An 18,878-nucleotide genomic window follows, 5' to 3' on the forward strand; every position below is an offset into this window, starting at 1 on the left:
TAAGCTTAAAGGTTGTGTTATTTTTTAGCTACTCTTTAGATCAACAAATCTGGTTTTGCTGCATTTTAAGCAAAGTCTTTACATGCCAGTGTTGAAAATGACTTCTGGAGGATTAGGGTGTCCATTCCCTAGTTTGTGGTTGCTGTAAGGCTTTTCTGATGACATATCAATAACAATTGCAGTAGTGGTAATATATTGCTTCTGGCACTGCCTGCTGGGTTACTCTTGAAATAGGTGGAGATGTTTTGTCGGTTCCAAATCAGAGTGAGAAAAATGTGCCTGGAAATAACTCATGTGCTACAGACTCTGGGAGGGACAGCTCAGAGATGGGCACCTCTGCTTGCCAGATCATGGCCCTGCCTCTCCTTCACTCTGTGGCTCCTTTGTGACAAAACCTTTCCCTTTGTGTTTTCCTCCCTTCCCCTCAGCTTGTATGTTGGAGGAAGGATTTCTTTTGGGAAATATTGAGCATCTCCACCGACCCTAGAGAGTCAGAGAGGGGCTTATGTAGTGAGTGAGGAGCTGAGCTGAAACTTGAGAGGTTTTCACCCAGTTCTTGTTCCATCATGGACAGTGGAGACCCAGGGAAAGTTACTCCATTTGTCTTGTTCATGTCTCTTGCCAAGCAGCGAAGATAAATACCTGAAAGGCTGTGAGGCACTTGGGTGTGATGGCTGCAGAGGGCTAAGAGATCTGGGACCTTGTACGTATGATTACTCCATACTTAGGAAACTTGTTTGCTGTGGAAAATATAAAAACCTTACCTGTAAAGAGTGAGGCCTCAATTCCACCTTCATCTCACTGCTGTCAGTAGGAAACATCTTACTGATCACCTTGAGAGTGTCTGAGGGACAGGGCTGGTGTTGGATTTAGGCTGTAGTGCAGAGGCATGAGGGCAGCACTGACTGCATGGTGCCACTCTCTGACAAAAGGCCAGATTTTCATTATCATTTGTGCCCATCTGGGCAAGCCAGGTGGTTGGGATTTTTAAAGGCTTTTCCACAAGCCAAGCTGTGGGCCCCCATTTTGATATTTAGGGCTATTTTGCTGATAAATATAGCATACAATATACCAGCCTCTTTGAAAACCTCTGCCCTTTTAGTGCCTAAACAGGAACCAAGGTCTCGTGAGCATCCGACCCTCATTGTGGGTTGTGAAAATGCGGTCTAGTAGCTCCAATTATAGTATTTGCAAAGAGGGAAATGGCTATTGTGCTGCCCTGTCCGGTCTCCCCCGTGGGAAGGCTGGGAGAATTGGCTGCCCTGACCCACAGGATTTGTTCTGTCTTCCTTGCAGCATCTGTCCTCAGGGACATGCTTGGGAAAGCATGCCATGGGCTGGGGAAGGCTTGGGTCTCTGAGCCACAGGAGGTCCAACTTGTTGGCCAGGGTACCTCTTGCTGTGCTGTTCAGTGTCTCTGTGTCTCTGCTGATTTTCAGCCTTGTCAGTATCTTCAGGGCTATTTCAGTAACAGAGCAGCAAACCTGATGTGCCAGCTTTTCAAGGGCATGCTATTTTTACTAGTACAGAGGTTTCTGGAGTGAAACAAGGAGCAGCAAAGCAGGTTTCCAAAGAGACCCCTGAGTGTCTTTTGGGAAGGCAAAGGAATCCTAGGTTGAAGAGCACAACTCAACAGCTTTGCTTGGCCCCTGACACTTAGGCCTTTCCACTCTCCCCTGCTTGTGTTTGGAATCTTGCCAAGTGAGTGTGGCAGTGAGAGCTCTCCCGGGAACATCTTCAAAGGAGCAGCAAAGATGCCAAAGGAGAAAGCAAAGTGGCAGGAAAAGACACAGGGAGGAGAGGAAAATACATAAGCACCAAGGTTTTAAGTAAGACAGAAAGATACATATTCAGGATCTTGATTTTTCCTCTTTTCTGCTCCTATATCCTCCTGACCTGAGAGCTGCGTGCCAGCGAGGTCCCAGGGCTGCTCCTGCTCATGGCACATCTCCAGCTTTCAAACTGCTCTAGGTGTTTGTGCCTCACACGTTGCTGAGCTTAGGGTGGGCTCCAGCACGTGTCTGCCTGCCCCTGCAGCCTTCCCAACGTGCAGGTGCCAGGCTGGAGCTGGGATGCACAGGGCTGCTGTGCTCATTAGAGAAGGCATCTCTAGTGAGCTGTGAGGTGGATCCTCCCTCCCTTCCACTGCACACTTTGTTACTGCCCAGTCCTGTGGTGGAATGTTCTCTCCGTGATGTTTTCAGCCTGCTTTTGTTAGCAGGTGAAAGGAGCAACCCATCCAGTCTCCTTTAGCCAATGCCCCAGTGAGATGAATAAGCCAGGCAAGGATTCTTTGGGATTTGCTATCCTTGCCCTGGCTATTTGCTGACTGGGGCTCTGAACTCTTTCACAGTTACCTCTGGTCTCTTCCTTTACTTCAAAGAAATCATCTTAGAGGGAGAAAAATACATCTAGTACAAAAAGCATCACAGTGTGATGCAGCAGGGGGGCTGTGTAATGAGCTTCACCTTCCCCATCCCCAGCTCTGGAAAAATGAACGGAATGAGGGAGGTGGTGGAGGAGTACTGAGGCTACACAGGGCAAAGAAAGGTGTGCAAGACCAGGTATCGTGGGCATCAGCCCCCACCATCATTGGTGCCACTTGCTACAGCAAGGCTGTGTCTACAGCCACAGAAGTGGTGTGAGTGCGGCAGTCTTCTGTGCCCACACATCCTGAGGATGGGAGGTAGGCAGAAGATGGGAAATTTTGTTATCCCCGGGCTTGCAACATCTATTTCTGGGAACTAGAAATGAAAAGGGTCAAAGAGAACCTGTGAGTGTTGAGAGAAAAGCTGCAGTAATTAGGGAGACTCAAAGATCTCAGTGGCCTTGGCTTTATTAAAGATAAAGGAGTGATTTGGTGGTGAGGAGGAGAAATCTGATCATATAACATTTTCCAATCTAGTAAGTAAACATCCAAAGTCTGGAATTTGACACTGGGGTAATTCAGACCAGAAAGAAGGTGAATGTTTATAATGGCTGAGGAAAATTAACTTTGTGAGCTTCTGACCCAGTGCTGTGGTTGATTGTCTGTCACTGAAAATATTTAAAATCAGTCTGGTGTTTCTTTAAAATATAGCTCCAGTCCAGCTATTTGATTTGAAACTGGAATTAAATTTAGGGAAATTCTGTGACAGTTTTAAGCAAAAATGTTTGATGGGGGAAAAATCCATGAGCATTTTTGTTTTCATTGAACAATTCCCAGTGGAATGTGCTACAGGATTTTACCAGACCCTCAGGTGATGTCTTGCAGATGCCCAAGGGCTGCTGCCTGTGCTAGCCCTGGCTTGTCCCTCTGCCCAAAGTGACTCTGTCTGTGTCACTCCTGCCCAGGCTTTGAGTGACCACCTTCACTGCCTCTGTGAAAGGCAGCAGATCTGCCAGAGCTCTGGTGGGACTATTGTTGAGAAAAGCAGTGATCTTATCAGTAATTTAAACCTTATAGTTGTGTGTCCAGTGTATCATCCCCTTTGCTGTTCATCAGAAGGGTAGTGTAATTTCCTCAGATAATTTAGGATTGCTGTCCATAAGCATGGAAATTATTTTATTTTGAAGTGATGGTTCCAGTTTTTCACCAACATTTTGCACATAGCAGTTTTCTGGATTATTTAGACCTAATAAATTCAATTTTTATTGCATAGTAAAATATGATATCTCAAAATTTGAATTAGCTGCAAATTTGAAAAATCAGAAAAAAAAGGTGACATGAGAAAAAAACCAAACATTAGCATCCCACTTTGGGTTACCCTGACTGTGTTTGCATAACGTGTTTGCATAACGTCTTAAGAGACAACTAACATTTAAATGTAATTAATAACATGCACCAATGCTAAAGCAGCATAGTTTAAGTGGGCTTTAAAAATGAAAACTGGAGGCACTTCCACGTTTTTTTTACATTGCTATTTTGTGTGAAGTGAGTGTGCAGTGAGTTTTCATTTGGGCAAGAAGCTCTGCTGGGAATGACATTTCCAGCAGCTCTCCCTGTGCCAGGCTCCACACTGGCTCCGCTTGGAAGCCCTGAAATGGTTCCATTAAAGCCAGCAGGAGGTATTATTTACCTAATCACCTTTAGTGCGCGATGTGTTCCCCAAAGCAGAGCACATCCAGCCGCCCATCCAAGTGCACGGCATTCCTGCCGTGCAGCCCGGGCCGGTGGAGCTGAGGCTGCCGTGGAAGCGGCGCTGGGAAATCCCTGCCGGCTCCACTGCGCGGTGCTCACGGCCCTTCTCTCTGCTTTCAGCCTGTGAAGATGGATATAAGCTGGAAAACGAGACCTGTGTGAGGTATGATGACTGTTCTGCCCTCCTCCCACCCCACCATCCTTGCTCTGGTGACCTGTTGGCACAACTGAGCTGCTGAATTTCCCTGTTGTTCTCTGTTCACAGCTGCCCCTTTGGCTTGGGTGGATTCAACTGTGGAAACCGTGAGTACCAAATTTCATTTCTTTCATTTTCTGCAGTGTCAGAAGTAGGAGATTTGAAACAAATAATTGCAAGTGACTGTGTTTAAAATGCAGTAGGTACACGCTACTTTTTTCAGTGCTTTTTGTTCCTTCATTTTCCTTTAAAAGTCATTTTGTGGACCTTCTTTGACAAAGCTGACTTAATGTCATCTAAGGAAAGGGGATCTCCTTTCCCTGTATAGTCTGTCAGGACAGCACATGTAGTGGGCATTCTTGAAGCAAGGTATTTGAAGGTGAATCCATTTGAGTTACTCTGATCTATAAGTGAAGGGAATCTATTCCTTAGGGAAACAAGAACTTGTTTCTATTTCACCTGAAAACTTAAGTCTATATTGCTTATGGGGAGGGGGGAAGGTGGGAAATAAGCAGCTAATCCCTTTGCAAAGGGACTGTGGATATGTTACACTGGGGTTTAAAACCACACTGCTGTTTCTCAGCCTCTGTCTCTCCTGTCTGCAGCGTATCAGCTCATCACGGTGGTGATTGCAGCTGCAGGAGGGGGACTGCTGCTGATCATGGGCATAGCACTGATTGTCACCTGCTGCCGGTAGGTACCGCTGCCCGCCCGGCTCCGTCCTCCCCGTGGATTGCACCACACCCAGAGCTCCCCGTGTGAGCTCTTAAGGAATAAAACATAGCATAGCTAAGGACCAAAACGTAGGTGAAAGCATAGGCTAAGCAAGTGGGTTTATCAGATATACTAATGTATCGCACTGTGCTTTCATTTGGAGAATTTTTAAATTTTTTTTCCCCAGCAGCTAGGCTAAACAATGGACTGGGGGTCTCTTAAAGGTACATCTGGAAATCATGTCCTCTAAGGATGGAGAGGCAGGGGAGTCCTACCCACACAGAGCTGTAAGGCTCTGAAGCCAGGAAGCAGGCTCCAAAAGTGCAAGCTAAGTAGAAAGGAGCAGTTTAGGCAACAGGAGAGGTTACTTGCTGTTGCTCAAGTGGTGTTTGAGTGGATTTAAGGCTATTTTCATTCACCTTTATGGACAAGTCGTGCATGTGCTCTCACTCTGTGTGTCTCTCCCTCTCACACACACACTCACACTCACACACACCTCATTCCCATACCAGCAGGTGGCTTTGGATAAGATGTGCTTGCCTAGGAAGCTCTATTTCCTGATTCATGTAATCTGAAAAGGGATGCCTTGCAGTAACACCCTCTCCCCGCTATTCCAGTCCCCAAATCGAGGATTTCAAAGCTCTCTGATAAAGCTGGCAGCTGGATTTGTCAGTAATATAGATGTGGCAGTGGTTTGGTTGTGCCCCTCTTACCCCAAATTTTCAGCCAGGGGGATGCCAGCAAACCCCAGCCAGGTGAGGAAGTGCCCAGAGTGCAGATCTCCACAGGGGTGGCTGATCTTCTCGTGAGTCTTGGCCTTGTGCAGCTTATGTGACTTCCTGGAGGATACTCTGCTTTGAACTGGAAGTGTCACCAAAGTCCACTCATTAACCATTATAGTCCTGGAGGGACATTTGGTGTCACTCAGGCCAGCTCCTTGCAGGTCTTCCTTCTTAGGAATTAATGTTCCTAAATTAATTAGGAATTAACAAGTGCTATAGTTAATAGCATGGGAGCTCCTATATGTTTTTCTTCCTCAATTTCCATGATTTTTTCATTGACTTAGATGGACACACATGTTTTTAAGAGACAAGGGGCATAGCTGGAACAAGAGGGTTTCAGACTGAATGTAGGGAAAAATTATTTCACCAAAGAAGCAGTAAGGCAGTGGAACAAGTTGCTCAGGGTGGTTGCCATGTAACTTTGGAGATTCCAAAGCCCACCAGATAATGGCCTGAGTTGCATGATCTGATTTCATATCTGACTTGGCTTCAGAGCAGATGGCTGGGCTATAATCCTTCTGAGGTGATCTTTGTTCCCAGTCAAGATTCGTGACATCAAGTCATGATCTCTCCTGAGATTATGCCAGAAGTGTATACAAGACAGCAGGATAAGTTGTAAGTTTTCACTTTCCCTCATTCTTTTATAAACAGGAAGAATAAAAATGACATAAGTAAACTGATTTTCAAGAGTGGGGATTTCCAGATGTCACCTTATGCTGAATATCCGAAGAATCCCCGGGCACAGGAGTGGGGCAGAGAGACCATCGAGATGCAGGAGAATGGAAGCACCAAGAACCTGTTGCAGATGACAGATGTGTATTATTCGGTATCTATCCACAGATTAATTTTTAACCCTTTGTGCCTCACACAGGAAAGAGATGTTCCTTTATTTTTGGAAGTGCAGATCCCTTTCCTGCAAGATAAAAGGACAAAGCAAATGTCTTCCATAGCAAGGCATTAGGAGTCCTATGGGCTCTAGCTATTACTTGTGGTGAATATCACAAGAGATGTCATTTGGAAGAATGCTGAGGAAATGTCTAGGAATATTTTGGTAAAAATGCCCAAAAATCGCAATCCTAGAGTAGAGAAGGACAGTTAAAGGTTTTGGATAAACTGCTAGGGTTCCCTGTTAGCAGTTGTCTCCCATCCACCCTCACTGATGAAGTGGAAGGTTGAAACCTCTGTCTGGGGAACTTTGCCCCAGAATAGGAAGGATTCCCTCTTTTCCTCCATTCCTTCCCTCTCCAGGGTACATAAGGAGCATCCCTTCAGCTCTGAGGGAATAAGGAGTAATAGGGTGTGGAGGGCACAGAAAGGCACAAGCTGTTATGTCATGGTTGGTACCATCTGCTAATGGCTGTATCCAGAGCTGTGGTGCTGCTGTATCATCTGTCACTCATTTTCAGCATGTACTTAAGGTGCGTGTGGGTTACTCATGAGAGTGAAAGTTGCAGGATTTCACCCAAATCACACATTCTGGTCTCCTTGCTTTCCAGAGCAGAGAACAGAGAGCATTACTATTTTCCTGGCTTATATTTTAAGTTTTTCAGTGAGGAAATTTACTGGGTTGCACAGTGAGGAGTCAAACAATTCTCCTTCATGCTTCCAATAAGAATGAGATATTTGAAATGAAAATGCATTTCCTAATTTTTTTGACTAAATAAAGACTCTCATTATGCTGGGAACTAGAAACTGAAACTTTTTAGCAAGCAATAGGTGATGAGGGTTTTGCATGGATCTGCTCTGTAACAGATTAAACCAAGAGGCTTCATGTTATTCACTGGGTGAAAGGATTGTACAGACTTGATCTTAGACATCAGTGTTCCTCCACCAAGTGTCCTCAGGAGCCTTACTTAGTTACAAGAAGGGGAGAGAAAGGAAGGTCAGATTGTTTTGTATTTGACATACAATTCAAGGGCCTGTGTTGGGAGAGGAAGTACCTATGGTAAATGGGGAGAGAAGTGCCCAGGTAATACTCAAAGCAGGAGACTACCTTTGATTTTCTATAATTGTCTCCTTTAAGGATGGCTCTGGAATGATATCCTTTTAATGAGAGTTGTTTCAATACCTGAGCTCAGCAGTAGAATTTTTTTTTTTAATTAAAAATTAACTGTATACTTAGACCACACTTAGAAGAGTCAGGTAAGCTTCAAGCCTGTTCATTGGCCAGATGTTGAAATTAGATTTCATCATAATAATCCCTTCAGGCAAAAATTGTTCTAGATTATAGAGATCATTAGAGATCCCATTGTTCCCTCTAGCTACTGAACCAACAGCAAAGATATGTGGTAAGGCTGTGCCTGAAGAAGGATTTGAGTGTGAGAATAAGACCTTTTTTTATTTGATTTTTTTTTTTGCTAATACAGCCAACTGGACTGAGAAATCCTGAACTGGAAAGAAATGGACTTTATCCTCCCTACACTGGTTTGCCTGGATCTCGACACTCGTGCATCTACCCTGGACAATACAATCCATCCTTCATCAGTGATGAAACCAGAAGAAGAGACTATTTTTAGCAAAGAGTGGAGAGGGAGTGGAAGATTGACACAGTTGTGTGGCCCTTAATTCCCAGGTACAATCTGTCTCCTGGGTAGCTGAGGCCACATCAGTCTTACTCTTCCCATTTAATAGGAAGGACTTTGAACTTCATGCTGAGCACTGCTGCCCTGAGGGACAGTCACAGTTGCTGAGTATCAGAGAGGAGGAGGAAGAGGAGGGAATGGCTCGAGAAGCACATCACTAAAAGACCCAGTGGGAAGCTAACATGTGTACTCCTTATTCATTCTTCACTCTTCGCGCTACATGGGCAAGCATGGATCAGTACAGGCAGAAGAACTGTGCCCAGCACTCTGCATTGAATACCACTGGGGAGTGTCTTGTTTACAGATCACTTGTTCACTGTTGACTGTGCTTGTCTTCCTAGCCACCCTTCATGCAAAGATTCACTGTGCAATTGCTTTTGGTCAGGCAAGTTTGTCCACTCCCTTTTAGACCACTGCCTTGCTGTTGTCAGCTTCAAGCAGGACAGGGAAGCTGGCTTGTGTTCTGGCCCTCACCTTCGTACTGGTAAAAGTTCTCCAGATTTCTGGGTCCTTGCCAAACCAGGTGTCTGGCAATATTGGCTGAATTCATGGGTTGACTGTCTCCCAGTGCAGGACAGTCAGTCACACCGCTGCAATTTTAAGAGAAAAAAGGCACAGTTGTTCCTGTGCTGCTTTGAAAACCATCTGTATATAGGGAATGTTGTTGTTTTGTCAACCAAATTGTTCAGAAGTGATGCCACTACACGCCATCATGGTGCTTCCATATGGGATCCTTTGGGGCTCTGTTTCCCTGCAAGGATTTAAATGCCTGTAGACACAGCAATATAATATTAAATAATTCCTCACAGGGAAGAAGAAGATGAGCTGGGAATTCAGAATGCTTTTTATGAGGAATCTCTGAAGGAGTAATAATGCTGTAGCCTTGGCTGGGCAGAGGAACCTGAATTCTGGGCACTGACGGTGGGATATATTTTCAAGCCCCCAGAGTCCACCTTGAATTTGTAGGCGCTGCGGAGGCTTTCAGTGCATTGGAAAAGAGGGCTTACTGCAGTCAGTTGCATTCAAGGAAGAGAAAAACATGATGCTTGCAATCCTAGCATAGCAAAGATCACTTATGTTGAAGTGTTTTTCTTTCTTCCATCTTAGTTTCGAGTGATTCAGACCAGGCAAGTTTCCTCACCCAGGTGTGTTCGTTCCTATTAGCAGAAGCTGAAGAATGTAAGTTATTGCATTTCTCACCAAAGACCAGGTTGAAACTCATGGACTGTATTCTGACCTAGAGTGAGTGTGGAAAGAGATCTTACTAATCACAGAACCCTGGAATGGGTTGGGTTGGAACGGATCTTACAGATAATTTTTTTCCAACTCCTCTGCCATAAGCAGGGACACCTTCCACTAGACCAGGTTTCTTAAAGCCCCATCCAGCCTGGCTTTGAACACTTGCAGGGATGGGTAACTTCTCTGGGCAACCTGTTTCAGTGCCTCACCATTCTCATAATGAAGAATTTCTTTCTTGTAACTAATCCAAATCTACCTTCTTTGCTTTAAAATAATTTCCTTTGTCCTATCCCCTACATGCCCTTGCGAAAAGTCCCTCTCCAGCTTTCTTGTAGGCCTCCTTTAGTTACTGGAAGGTGGTCCAAGATCTCCTTGGAGCCTACTCTTCTCCAGGCTGAACAGCCCCAACTTTTTCAGACTGTCTTCATAGGAGAGGTGCTCCAGCCTCTGACCATCTTTGTGGCCTCCTCTGGCCTCATTTCTTCTGATGGCACCACTGAGCACAGCACTGCAGGTGGGCTCTCAGGAGAGCAGAGCAGAGGGGGAGAATCCCCTCCCCACCCTGGTTCTGGTGCTGCCCAGGGCACAGCTGGCTTTCTGGGCTGTGAGAGCATATTGCTGGGTCATGTTTAGCTTCTCACCAACCAACACCCCAAGTCCTCAGGGCTAGTTTCTATTCTCCAACAGCCTGCATTTGTGCTGGGGATTGCTCTGGATCACATGCGGGAAATATAATTAAATATCATGAAGTGTATTAAGCACTTATCTTTACTGCACTGTTAATCTGAGTCATCCAAAGCCTGTTTAGATACAAGGTCTAGATGCAGTTTCTCCTCTTGAATGTGAATGTGCTTTTAATTCAAGGTGGCTGCTTGTGTAAGGATAACAAATAGCCCAGTTCCTTCGTCACTAACTCACCGTATCTGTAGTGTGTACATAAGCTGATATTCCCTTCTCCCCCACCATGCTTTAAAAGACACAGTGCCTACAACTAAGTTCATAGGTAGTTCAGCTCACTGAAGCACTGAGGATAGTGGGGTGCATCCCCCAAAGTGCCTAGCCCCAGTTCAGGTGCTCACTGGAGGCAAACCTGGGGTGATGAGGAGCTCTCCATCAGGGAGCATCCTCATCACCCTATGCATCAGGGAGCATCTCCATCAGGGAGCATCCTACAGATGGTGTGAGTTCCTAGATCCTTTCCCAGCACTTTAAAGGCTGTTGTGTTCCTTACCAAAGGTCAGTAACCAGTATACAGAGGGAAGTGAGACAGCAATAGGCAATTATAAGCTGTGTTGGCTTAGAGGTTTCTGGTCCTTGCTCACAGTTGCTTCTGTTTTCTCAAAACTTCAAGACAGGAAAGGTGCCACAGATGTGCTTGAGAAGGCACAGTTCAGTGCACCAGCCACAGCACACAAACACAGTGTCTTTTTTATGCCTCACCTCTTGTCTTCTGTGTAGAAGCAGCAGTGTGAGCTTTCAGAGAAACAGAGCTTTATGGATGCCAAGGGCAGGATCCTTTGCACTTATGTGAACTTTCGGTGACAATGCATGCAACTTCACACCTGTCTGATCCATAATCAGCCTGGCAGCTGGTAGTGCACAGCTGATCTCAGGTGTAGGGGGAAAGGAATGCATGCTCATGGGAAGTACAGATGCCTAAGGAGCTGTATTTAAGGAAGGCTCTACTTAGTGTCCAAGATATTACAACAGGTAAAGCACAAGAATAAGATGTTCCCTGCCACGCTGATCAGAGTTTTCATCCAGGACAGAAAGGACTACCTTTCCCCTGGTATGGAGCAGAGATATGTTTTTGTTACAAAAGAAAAGAAGATGCAATTCATGCTAAATATAAATCCAAAGCCTATAGACAAGCACTGGACTTTGTCCCTTTTGAGTAAAGCATCTTGTGATAAGGAGGTGTCCCAGCAGTGACGAGAATCCCATGATTTACCCATGTGCCAGCATTTCCTCAGATGGGGAAGCATTTAGGTCTGTGCTTATAGGCAAAGATGTTTAACTGCTTGGTTAGTTCAAAGGCTAGGAGATGAACTTCTGCGTGTCAAGTACAAAGGACAAAGTATGGCACACCAACTCACAATTGCAGATCAGTCCTTCTGCACAAAGAATATATGAACAAAACTTCTGGTCTCTATTTCCCAGCACACTGCATATTGCAAGGGATTTGGGTGGAATTGAGATAGGGCTATTTCTAATGAGAGCACACAAAAGTTTGCAAGTAATAATTTTAATACCTTAATGGTCTTCAAATTCTTCTTGAATTGTATCTGGAGAGAAAGAGTCTCAGTAAATCCAGCAAGATTTTCCGAGTGAGGACTGCAAAACTTGGAATTTTCTGAAAGAGTGTTATTGCACTGAAATTTTCTCTCTGACAATGCAGGTAAACATTGGGGCATTTCTTATGAGGGTTTATCCATCACAGCCTGACCTATTTGGGTAAGAAACGAGTCTCAGAGCCAAGGCATAGTCCACAGGAGGAGGAGGAGGAAAAGGGTCTCTCCTGACGTGCCACACCTTCTCTGGGTGTCTTAGGAGGCCCTGCCCAGCAGGCAAGGGAGGGGTTTAGGCAGGAGGAGTCAGCACCCAGATGAGTGCAGGTGCTTTCCCCCAGAGTGTTCCAGGAAGCTTTTGGGAAGGTGACAGAGGCAGCCTGGGGTGATTCAGCCCCTGGGTCTCCACCAGCCCAGCTGCAACCTGTGCTGCAGTGCTTGTCTTCAGCCAGGCACCACCCACTGCCAGCTCCACTGGGACATCAGGGGTGGGTGCAGTGCACTGTGCTGTGTCAGTTTTTGATGGTTATTTTACTGCAGTGTTCGCTGCCTCACCCCAGCAGTACCGACTCGCCCAGCCGCAGCAGGGATGTGGGCAGTGTTTCAGTGCAGGTGGTCTCTGTGTAAAGCTGCCACCAGGATCCTCTCTGTGTCTGCCATGAACAAAGTGCCCTTTGGCAGTGGAGTGAGGCTTGTTACTCCTCTTGGGTATAGGAAGGGTCTCTATGTGCCCTCAAGCCCACTTTCAAATCAGATGCTTCTCTGTTCACAGCCTAACTCCCTGTAGGATGTCTAAATACATGCAGCTTATTTCTCGTCTCTCTTTTAGATTACTTCTAGCTACCCCAAATTGAAAATTTTGAGCACACTGGATGTTTTTGCCAAGGGGAATCACTCTACTATGTGAGAGAATAGGAGGGAAGTGGCATGTTTTTGGTATGGAGAATGGAAGTGGTTCAGCCAGATGTGGGGAAAGGAAGAAAAACTACACCAACACTGCTCATAAATCTGCTATTGCTCCTGGCTGCTGTGGAAAGTGAGGGGAGCAGTCAGCAATGACCCATGGGCAGTTGTGTGGGTGTATTTTTAATTAAATTTGGGGAAAAATGCTAATTCTGTTGCGTGGCAGGTAAAGTTGTGAGAGGCATGTGTTTGCTGCTGTGGTGCTCTGCCAGTTATACTGACAAAATGCTTTACCCACAAAAATACCCCTGACAGTCAGTGTAGGAGAGGCAGTCCCAGTGAACTGATCAGCAAAACGCAGATTTGAGGAATCTTTCAAAAGGCATCTTGAACATACAGTCGTCCTGTGTCCTGCTTCTTGCCCTGGCCAGTCCTTCCAGCTGCACTGGGGAAATCAGGGATGTTTTTTCGTACTGTTGAAACCTCACAGCACTGAATTGGGCTATAAGTGGAAAAAGTGGGCCAGGTTTTCCTCCACTCTGGAAGCATTAGGTTTTATAGCAGCAATGAATCTCATTGCTCCCGTGGCATTTCCCGTAAGACCCACTGACACAGTCATGTACTGAGTTACTGCTCATGAGCAGCTCTATGAAAGTTATCTGCCTCCACGCTGCAGGGTAGTAAAAGGCTTTAAAAATAGCAATAAATTGCAGTTAGAGAGACGTATTTATCATTGTGAAATAGTTTGTGCCAATGCTTGTACAGGTTGTTTGCTGGGACCTGAGTGAGCACAGAGTGGGTTTGGACACTGCTGCAGATGCGCCAAGTTGCTTTCCCAAGGACTTGTCTCTGATGCTGGCCAATGGCCATATCCATTTCAAATCCAGCTGGAATTTTCATTCCCTAATAGTAATCTTTAGCTTTCTTCCTTAAATTAGCAAGAACGGATGCATTTTAGTTAAATGCTCTTCCTATGCTGACTAATGTTTTTTCCTCTTTACACACAAAGGATGCAATCCAGCATCCCTACAGTGACTGGGGCAACTCTCCCATGGACTGCAAAGAAGGTTTTTTTAGGCCTGAATTACTTCACCACCAGGATCACCTGTCTGTAGTACATGCTTTCCCATGGCTCTGTCTTCCTATTTCTGTGATACTGTTCCTGCCTTTCCATGTTGTATTTACTGTAGTAGGACCTGTGTTATGAACAAAACAGCTTCAAGATTGGAAACAGTTTCCTGGGAAGAGAGTGAATGTGAATTTTGTGTAGTTGTTTTACAGGTCAGCCAGCCTCTTTCCTATCATGTAATATCTAGGGATGTAGAGAAGCTTCCTGCTGTCACACATATCAGCCGCTCTGCAGATCACTCTTGCCTGTCCCTTTAGAAATTAAGCAAGATCTCCTGGTTTCAGAAGGGGTATGTTCTATGCTAGTAAGAGTTTGGGACCTTTTCAATTCCCATTTAATTCTTCATTCCCTTGAGCTGCTGAAATTGAAAAGCAGGAGAGAAATTCATGAAGGAGTAAGAAGTACCAAAATTAAAAAGAAAAAGAAAAAAAGAATATACTTACTTATTTTGCGGAAGTGTGACTTCAGTACTGTGAGATCAAGTGTGGGATGACACCTCTTCTGTGTCTAGTCTGTGTTGCATAATATCCTTGTTGAGGGAACACCTAGCAAGGGTACCTGATGTTCCTCCAAAGTGGTATTGAAATGCTAAATCACTCAGTCTCTATTTCAATGAAATGCTAGAAGAGATGGGAGTCCTACTTGGGTTAATGACTGCAGCAGGCAGCCCCCAGATCAGCAAAATCCTGTGTGGAAAAGTCCTGTGGAATACAGTAAACACTGATCACTTCTCTTGAATATGGCTGGACATAAAAAGTCTTCAATAAAAACTGCTAGGATGGGTTTACTTTAAAGGAAAAAAAAAAGAAGCTGAACAGGGTAAATATTTACTACCTTTATTTTTTAAAGGAAATTCTGTTAAACTCAGTTATTTGCTTTAAACCCATTAAATTCTACAGGACTTTCTCCCAGTAAAAGGTGAAACTTGGTGTGTAAAATCATAATGATTTATTTAAGCAGCTTTTAGAACTGCAGTAGTTAAAGCTCACCTTTTGTGAACTCTCTTCCAAAAGATAAATTTTCAGCATTTGTTTGTGCTTCTTTACAACCTGAATGTAAACCTGCTTTATGTTCTTGACATTGCTCCACTCCCTTCCCTCTGTCTCTGAGTGTTTGCTTCCAAGTCTCTGGGGTTCTGAGGATGTTTTCCAAACCAGTATTATTTAAAGTTGTATCATAATTTCAGCCTCCACTAATTATACAGTACTGTAGTAGCAAAATATAATTTTTAAGGATTGGATTATTTTTATACCTGCATCCAATACTATTAAATCTGGCGTTCTAGTCAGTATCATAAAAGGATATAATAAAACAATGAATATTACTATGTCCCTGCTTTTTTATTGTCTTTAGCTTTGCCTGTAAAAGGGAAACATATGCAATTTTTAGGTGGTTTTAGTTATTATTATACATCTAATCCAGAAAATAAGAAATTGCATAGAAAAGAAATTGCTTTTGTTCTTCTGATGGTGCTTCCTGATTGAATAACTAAATTGAAAAGCAAAGAGGAAATGGGTAAGTTCTGTTAGTTGTGCCAAACAAAATTCTGCTCAGCTGAAACACAAGTTGTGTTCTGATACATTTATCTTGGTGGCACCAAGCAACTCGGTCTAATTTTAGTTTTTCCTCTGTTTGATTTTTGCTGGAATTGGTAAAGTTGTGTGTTTGTATGTGTGAGTGCATGTTGGAGAGGAGGAAAACCTCAGGAGAGGCAGATGCAGCAGGGCTGTTTGCAAGGGAAAAGGGCTGGACCTGACCACCATGAGATCAGCTCTGTCCCAGTAAAAACCAGCAGGGACAGTGAAGAATGCCCAGCTGAGTGTCCCTCGAAGGAAGAAGGAGGGCACCTTGAATCCAGAGGAACACCAAATCCAACTCAGGCTGCTGAGAAGAGGCATGATTTGGAAGAGCATCTGGAGCAATGGCAGGTACGTTCATTTGGGGCAATTTTTTCGGTGTTGCTCCAAAGCAGTACGACTGTGACAGAAATCAGATGGGACTAAGGTGGACTCATCTGTTTTATGAAAAGTTAGGTGGCCAGTTTGAACACATGATTTGGCTCTCCCAGTAGCCATGAAAAGAGACACACACCCACAGAGAGCACCTCACCCCGTGGTAAGAGATCACTTACCATGACTGTCTCATGATATTTTGCTTTCTGTGTGATGTTGGTATCTTTTAGGATATTGTTTATCTTTTAGGAAATTGGCAGTGTAAAACCATGGGTCACAACATTTCCATGGGACTAAGTAAAAGATCTTTGGGTTATGGACAAGCACATGATTTAACAGTCCTGCCCACTTCAGATTTGCATCAGTGCCTCTGAGACCACTGAATGCATCCCTAGTGTGTGCCCTCAAACTCTTGGGAACCACCTGAAAAGAAGTTAAAGAGCATCTGCTTCCCCTGATTATATGTGAATCTGGATCCATAGCTAAAGCTTTGATTTAGACTTCTGAACCTTTTTTTTTTTAAACTTTTAGCTAATTAAAACATATATTTCTACTCTTATATGTCATATATAGTGGAGGAACCAAAGTTACATGAAATAGCAAAATGTAGAGGAATCTAGTAAGAAAAAGGATTGAAAAATGTGCAGAAAAAACAAGTATTGAGCTGATGCACATAAAGAGCTGTAAAAGACAATTTTTCCTACTTTCTCTTCTGACAGCATGATTGCCTCTTGATTACATGCACTTTCTAATAGATAGATAAGGCCCTTTACTTTTGGTATTTCTTTTTCCTGCCATAAAAAAGTATTGACAATAGAGCAGCTACTGTTACTAAACACAGCATATTTTTTATTCTATAATAATTGTTCAGTGTTCTTGATTGTCATATCTGAGTTTTGACACACAACAGTTTGATTTTACAGCCTCTGGAAAGTTATTGAGTTATTTCTGAAAAGGAAGTTTTCTCTGTAGTTCCTTGCAGGACATCACAATTCCTGTGGCTGTGTGAGTCTCTCTAGACTAACAGTCAACTTTTTATTGTGCTTAATGACTTAATTAGTAAGTGCAGTTTCACTGGTATCAGTTCCCCTCTTTGGTTAATTCTCTGTGTCTGTTCTCCCAAACCACCAATATCTCTGTAATTAATTCCCCCACAAATCACCAAGCAATGGGACACATAGAGCCTGTCGCCCTCCTTCCTGGAGAGAGCCTGTTGTGACCACTGGTGTGTCACAAAATGGACAGGGAAGGGCAAACAGAGATGAAAACTGCTAGTCCCTGAAGATGTATGTCTGTCCAGTGCATTATTTCCTGGAGGAACCGGGGCCCTTTGCATTGCAAATGACTCACACTGCCAAAGCTGTGATCGTAATCAACAACCAGGTAGGAATGGAAGTAAAGTTTAAAAATATAGGTAACACACCAGCTCCTGATGTGCATTCACTAGAGAACAGTTCTAATGTGCAGGACTGCACACTCAACCTGTAGTCTCTAGTGTAGGCTGAAAAGCTGCACCATTTCCACCTGCTAGACACCTGGCCCTCATTTTCTATAGTGCCCTGAGAAGTTATTTTGGTCCCATGCACTTGCTTCACAGCCAACAGGGAGATTGTAAGAGCTGGATTTATCTAGCTGCACCTTGAGGCAGCATTGGAAAATTGGAGTGTACCATGAAGACTGAAGAGTGTAAGTCTGGGTGGGAGATGGCATTGCCAGAGGATGGGTGACATAAAGCTGTGCCACTCTCCAACAGCCAGGTTTGTCCTCCTCTGCACACCCATTGCCACCTGAAGCACCTGCTGGGGTCTGGGGCTCACAGCACTGAAATATGTTATTCTAACAAGACTTTGGGATTAGTTTTTGGATGTGCCCTGAAGCTGGGAGGGTGGTGGTGGCCTGAGGTGGAGGCTGGACACTGGCCAAGCAGGTAGGCACAGGGCACCGGGGCCAAACAATTCCCAGGCATTTCCTTCTCTTATTCAGTCAGCTTCCTGGCAAAGCAGTTTTAAGGAGGGGCCTGAAGGAATTGAATGATCTGTGAGGGGCCATGGGCATGGGAGGGAGCAGCAGCAGGGCAGGAGCTGAATCCAGCATGGCCTGAAGGAGCAGAGAGAGGGAGAGGAGGGCTGCCAGGGGGTCACTGTGGGGACTAGGGTAGGTGTGGAGAGCAGGTCGCACTGGAGGGGCTTCAGGGACAGAGATACAAAGGAAGGCACAGACAAAACCACCACATTTCAGGCTCAGCATCCTGAGCAGGTTCACAGAGGGACAAGGCTGCTCATTCCTTGTGCCAACAGAGAGGCACACAACCATTTTTTGCTGTCTGTAAGCCAACAGTGTTTCCTGGTTCAGTGCAAGTTAAAAGTTTAAGACAACCCTAAGCTTAGGAATGACTTTGAGTAATACTTCTGGTCTGTTTCACCCTCCTTCATTCAAGGAGGTACACCCTCTCAATACAGGAGATTACCCAAGACTGCATTCTTAAAAAAGAAAATCAAACAAAAGCAGATGAAGGGAGAGGCATTTACTACACTGAGCTGTTACGTGGCATTCAGTAGTGTGTTCATAATCTGCCTGTGTTGCTGGCAGTGGGGTCTGGCAGAGGAGACCAGGACCATAGCCTGGGGATATACTGATGGGTTGTTCATCCTTCTCTTGTCTGGTAATGATGGCATAACCTGTGTTTGCTTCAGAGAAAGACTTTACTGGCAGTTACCAGGATACAGAGTCACTCAGACCTTCAAAATTAGAGAAATTATGCCTTTGCCTGAAAAGGAGGAACTGGAAATCACTGATTTAGCCCAGCTGATTTCAAGCAGTGCATTTTACTGGAGCACAAAGCAGAACAAACACTGGAAAACTTGAGCAGGGGAGGCAGCTAGAAGAGACTTTGGGATAACCAACTCCTGCCCACAGAGACCTTTTTTCCCATCTTGGTCTCTCCCTGGACATTTCAGAAGCTTCCTAGAGTAC

General features: G+C 44.6%; 1 protein-coding gene across 6 annotated transcripts in view; it reads left to right on the forward strand.

Moving 5' to 3' along the window:
• HEG1 (heart development protein with EGF like domains 1) overlaps positions 1-15,277 on the forward strand; it is a 51,968-nt gene extending 36,691 nt beyond the window's left edge. For 5 of the 6 annotated variants that reach the window (XM_041472722.1, XM_041472725.1, XM_041472724.1 and 2 more), the window contains 5 exons: positions 4,241-4,283; positions 4,386-4,423; positions 4,922-5,009; positions 6,464-6,638; positions 8,179-15,277. In XM_041472722.1, coding sequence (XP_041328656.1) covers positions 4,241-4,283; positions 4,386-4,423; positions 4,922-5,009; positions 6,464-6,638; positions 8,179-8,328 — 494 coding nt within the window. In that variant the 3' untranslated portion in view covers positions 8,329-15,277. The remainder of the gene's footprint in view (positions 1-4,240; positions 4,284-4,385; positions 4,424-4,921; positions 5,010-6,463; positions 6,639-8,178) is intronic. The other variant, XM_041472726.1, reaches the window with a different exon arrangement.
• Positions 15,278-18,878: the final 3,601 nt, after the last annotated feature.

Source organism: Pyrgilauda ruficollis, unplaced genomic scaffold, assembly GCF_017590135.1.
Source record: "Pyrgilauda ruficollis isolate IOZ18807 unplaced genomic scaffold, ASM1759013v1 scaffold3, whole genome shotgun sequence".
NCBI classification, from domain to species: domain Eukaryota; kingdom Metazoa; phylum Chordata; class Aves; order Passeriformes; family Passeridae; genus Pyrgilauda; species Pyrgilauda ruficollis.